Source organism: Rhincodon typus, chromosome 48 (genome assembly GCF_021869965.1).
Source record: "Rhincodon typus isolate 14 chromosome 48, sRhiTyp1.1, whole genome shotgun sequence".
NCBI lineage: Eukaryota > Metazoa > Chordata > Chondrichthyes > Orectolobiformes > Rhincodontidae > Rhincodon > Rhincodon typus.
The window spans coordinates 290,326-294,812 of NC_063379.1; the positions used below are offsets into that span (position 1 = coordinate 290,326).

At 41.3% G+C, this 4,487-nt stretch overlaps 1 protein-coding gene across 1 annotated transcript in view; it reads right to left on the reverse strand.

Annotated features, from left to right (window-relative positions):
* LOC125487980 overlaps nucleotides 1-4,074 on the reverse strand; it is a 26,635-nt gene extending 22,561 nt beyond the window's left edge. Inside the window, exon 1 of the mRNA XM_048620726.1 lies at nucleotides 3,960-4,074. Within this exon, the coding sequence (XP_048476683.1) occupies nucleotides 3,960-4,074 (115 nt within the window). The remainder of the gene's footprint in view (nucleotides 1-3,959) is intronic.
* Nucleotides 4,075-4,487: the final 413 nt, after the last annotated feature.

A 4,487-nucleotide genomic window follows, 5' to 3' on the forward strand; every position in this document is an offset into this window, starting at 1 on the left:
ACAGATCTATCGTCCTCACGTCAGCAAAAGGGAAACTTTGGAAACAATTCTCAGGGACAAGATCTATGTGCATTTAGAAGCAAATGGACTTATTAGCGATAGACAGCATGGTTTCGTCCAGGGAAGATCGTGCCTCACTAACTTGGTCAATTTTTTTGAGCAGGTAATGAAGATGATTGACAAGGGAAAAGCGGTTGATGTTGTCTACATAGACTTCAGTAAATCCTTTGGCAAGGTCTTTTTTGCAGACTGGTAGAAACAGGTGAAGTCATTTGGTATCGGGGATGAGGTGAAAAGATGGATACAGAACTGACTTAATCATAGGAGACAGAGGCAGCGAATGAGAACGGAATGAGGGCTGTGATTAGTGATATTCCACAGGGATCAGTGCTTGGACCTCTGATACTTGTGATCTATACAGGTGATATGGAGGAAAACGTAGCTGGTATAACTAGGAAGTTTGCAGACAACACAAAGATTCTTTGAGTAGCGAATACTGACGACGTTTGTCGGGGACATAACAGGATATCGATTAGTTGGAGGTATGGGAAGGAAAATGGTAGATGGAGTTTAAATGTGAAGTGATTCATTTTAGAAGTTCACGTACAGGTAGAAATCATACAGTGAATGGCAGAACACTTAAGACTATTGATATGCAAAGCGATCTGGGTGGTAAGGTCCAAAGATCACTGAAGCTGGCGTGTCGGGTAGATAAGGTAGTCAAAAGATCTATGATACGCTCACCTTCATTGCAAGTGGCATTAAATATAAGGATGGACAAGTTATGCTGTAGATTTGCAGAAATTCAGTTAGGCCACACTTGGAATATTGCATACAGTTCTGGTTACCACACTACCAGAAGGGTGTAGTAAAGGAGGGTACAGAAGAGGTTGCCAGAACGTTGCCTTCTGTAAGGTATATTAGCTATGAAGAAAGGTTGAATAGACCAAGTTTGTTTTCACTGGAACGCAGGAAGTTGAGGGGCGACCTGATAGAAGTTTATAAGATTGTGAATGACATGGATGGAGTGTAAAGTATGAGACGTATTCCTAGGGTGAAGGAGTCAATTACAAGAATACACAAGTTCAAGATGCGGGGACGGGGCGTGGGATAAATTTAAAACAGATGTGCCAGGCACGTTTTTCACACAAAAGGTGGTCAGTGCCGGGAATGCGCTGCCAGAGGAGATGGTGGAAGTAGACACAATAGCAGCATTCAAGAAACATCTTCCGAATAAATGACAGGAAGCGAATTGAAGGATTGTAGATCCTGTAAATGAAGAGAGTTTTATTATGGAAGGGTAAAATATGTTGCGCAGGCTTGGAGGGCCAAAGGGCTTGTTCCTGTCCTGTATTGTTCATTGTTCTTCTTCTTTGTTGAGAGAAACATCGTTGTTGACGTGCATGTTTCTCTGATGTTAACCACAGAAGTCGAAACAGTTGCTATGAAGGCTTCTGGGAGCCTTGGGTTTAAAAATTGGGGCATACAGTATAAAAGCAACGAAATGATGCTACACATCTACAAGTCATTGGTCAGACAACATTTGGAGGATAGTGTTACTTGAGGAGAATGTTAAAGCCCTGAATATTGCTTAAAGGAGATTTGCTAATATAATAGTAGAATGAGGGATTCTGTATACAGGGAAAGATGAGCGAAATTGTGCTTATTCTCCTTGGACTGGAGAAGATTAAGAGGTAACTTTACTGAGGTGTTAAAAAATATGATAAACTTTGTCAGGGAAAAGAAGAGAATTCGGTTTCCACCAGTTGGTATGTCAGTTCCTTGGAGTCACAATTTCAGAATTATCAACAAAACAGCTTGGAGTGAAATGAGCAGCAAAACCGATAGAAGTGCTGATGCTGGAAAACAAAAACAAAAATTTCGAAAGAAATCCAGCTAGTCTGGAAGCATTTGTGGAGAGAAATCAGAGTTAACTCTCCTAGTCTACTGACCCTTCTTCAGGTGTGGAGAAACTTTTTTTTTTAATCAGAGATTTGGAATGTGTTGCCTTGGAAAGTGCTGGAAGCGGATTCCATACGAGGTTTCAAAAGAGCGATGATATATATTTGAGGGTGATGGATTTAGAGGGTTACAGAAATTAAGCTTTAGAAATGGACGAGCTCGGTAGCTTTTATTTCAGGAGCCAGTACAGGATGGATAAAATAGCCTCCTGTATGATTCTACATGCGCAGTCTTAGCTTGCTTTTCAAAGGAATGATGACGTTGTGTTGCAGAGTTCACAACAAAAGTGAGTTGAGGTGGGTCCTGGAATGAAAGGGTTCTCCCATACGAGAAGGTGCAGTCAACAACCCTTCATTTCGCTGGGCTGGAGAAAACTGAGAGTTGATCAGAATTAAACATATAAATTCCACAGAGATTTACAGGGTAGGAACTGAGAAGTTGAAGCGTACACCTGGCATTCATTATCTGGCGCTATTGTCAGAGGATGCAGGTTTGATCATTCACGCCTGATGTGAGAAACAAAAGTCCTCATCGACTGGATTGTGAATCATTGTAACTCTGCAGAAGTTTGGATCATCGAATGGGAGAATGTTTACGTTTGAAATAGACAATCACTTTCACTGTCAAGGTATTAGGGGATTTGGAGTAAAGCCAGATACTTATATGTGAATCTGATCATCATCGATGGTTACATTGAATGTCGGAACTAGTTTGAGAAAAATCAAAATCCTCTTGCATCCATATTTCCAATGTATTCACTGTATGAATCAAGCTGTTCTCAAAATCTCTCCCTCGTGCCCTTTTTGTTTTTTTAACGAAGATTGAAAGATTTGCAAATTCTTATCATTCCATCGTGATGGAGATGTTGCTGCCATTCCAATAATCGGTAAAGCCCGTTTCACTTCACTGACTTTGCAAATTTCCCTCTTGAACCATCACTCAAAATACCACTGCTCGACTCTGTGGGATTCTAAATCGTTTGTCTACCCTGTATACTTCTTCTTCTCCATCCCCACTCTGATAATTCTAGTCTAATTTGCACACTGTGTAAATTTCGCTCCTTTTTTCTCACTTTGTACATTTCACATTGATTATATCATCCTTTAAATCTCATTGACATTCCTGTATTTGGTATCGATGCCCACTTTGTTGGCTTCATGGAAATGTCGTGACTTTAAAACAGCAAGTTGACTAAAAGTTGTAGTGAAATGCATAGCACGGATTTCAAAATGTAAGGTGAAAATAAGGGAAATATGTTGATAAAATTGTATAAATCCTGTGCAAGCCTTATAGCAAAACCTGAAGCTGTGAATATGTGGGGTGCTTCTCAGGTGCGAATGTGTGGTGTGGGTGTAAGCGAGAAAGTGTGTGTACGTGTTTGACCATTTGATTCATTGTGTGTGTGAATGTGTTTGTGTGTGTGCACGTGATTCTTTCAATGTGTCTGCGTTGAGTGAATGAGTTTGCTTGTGTTTGTGTCAGTGTTTGTGTAAGTGTGTGTGTGAATGAATAAACGTATAAGTCAGTCAGTTAGTGTGTGTGATTGTGAGTGCATATGCGAGTGTGTATATGTGTGTGTGAGAGAGCGGGGGAGTGGTTCTAACATTGTGCACTTGTGTGTTTGCGAAAGAGAGAAAATCTAAGATTGTGAATGCGTGTGTGATGTTACTCCACAGTTTTAAATGATAGTTCTGCAAAAGTCCCGTTGACTGCACCATTACAGAGTTCAGCTTTCATGACACCCGAGAACCGAATGACTCAGAAACTCTGAAAAAAAGCTGCCTCTCTGACACAGCAGCTGGGAATTCAGCTCGTTAAAAATATCCTTCTCTCTGGGGTGCGGGTCGGGGTTTGGGGGAGCTCCTTTAAGAAGTGGAAAGTTCCCCTCATTCTGAGTCAGGCGATCTGGATTCAATTCCCTCCTGCTCCAGAGGGTGCAACAACGTTCCTGAAAAGATTGATTAGAAAATATTTGTAACATTTGTCCATTCTCTTACCCTGACTTGAGTCCGTGTAGAGCAAGTGACATTGCCTGAGAACATTCTCGTTAACAGAGAGACACAAACTGTTCGAAGATTTTGAACTGGGCCGGTGCCTCGGGAATCCTGACATGATTTTTGTGACGGAAGTGTGGCAGATTCCCTCAGACTGAACGGAACTAATCTTGCTCAGAGCTCACCAACCGTCATGCAGACACAGTCCGTACACATTCAATAAGGTCATGGTGAGTGACGGGGCATCTGTTTGAGCCCACTCAGTACACAGTGTGTTTCCCTGTCCATCAGAATAGCTGCATTACAACAGCAGTATAACTCTTGGGTTTCTGAGCTAAACACATTCTCTCTAATTTATGTTGTTTATAATGCAGCCTACTGCTGTACTTAAATCTGATATTTGTGAATTTTTCAAGGCTTCATTCTTGTCTCAGAATTAGGGTCATAGGAATAAGAGGAGGTCATTCGGCCTCTCGACCATTTTCCTGCAGTCAATGAGTTGATGCTTACCTGTGACGTAACACTGTGGAT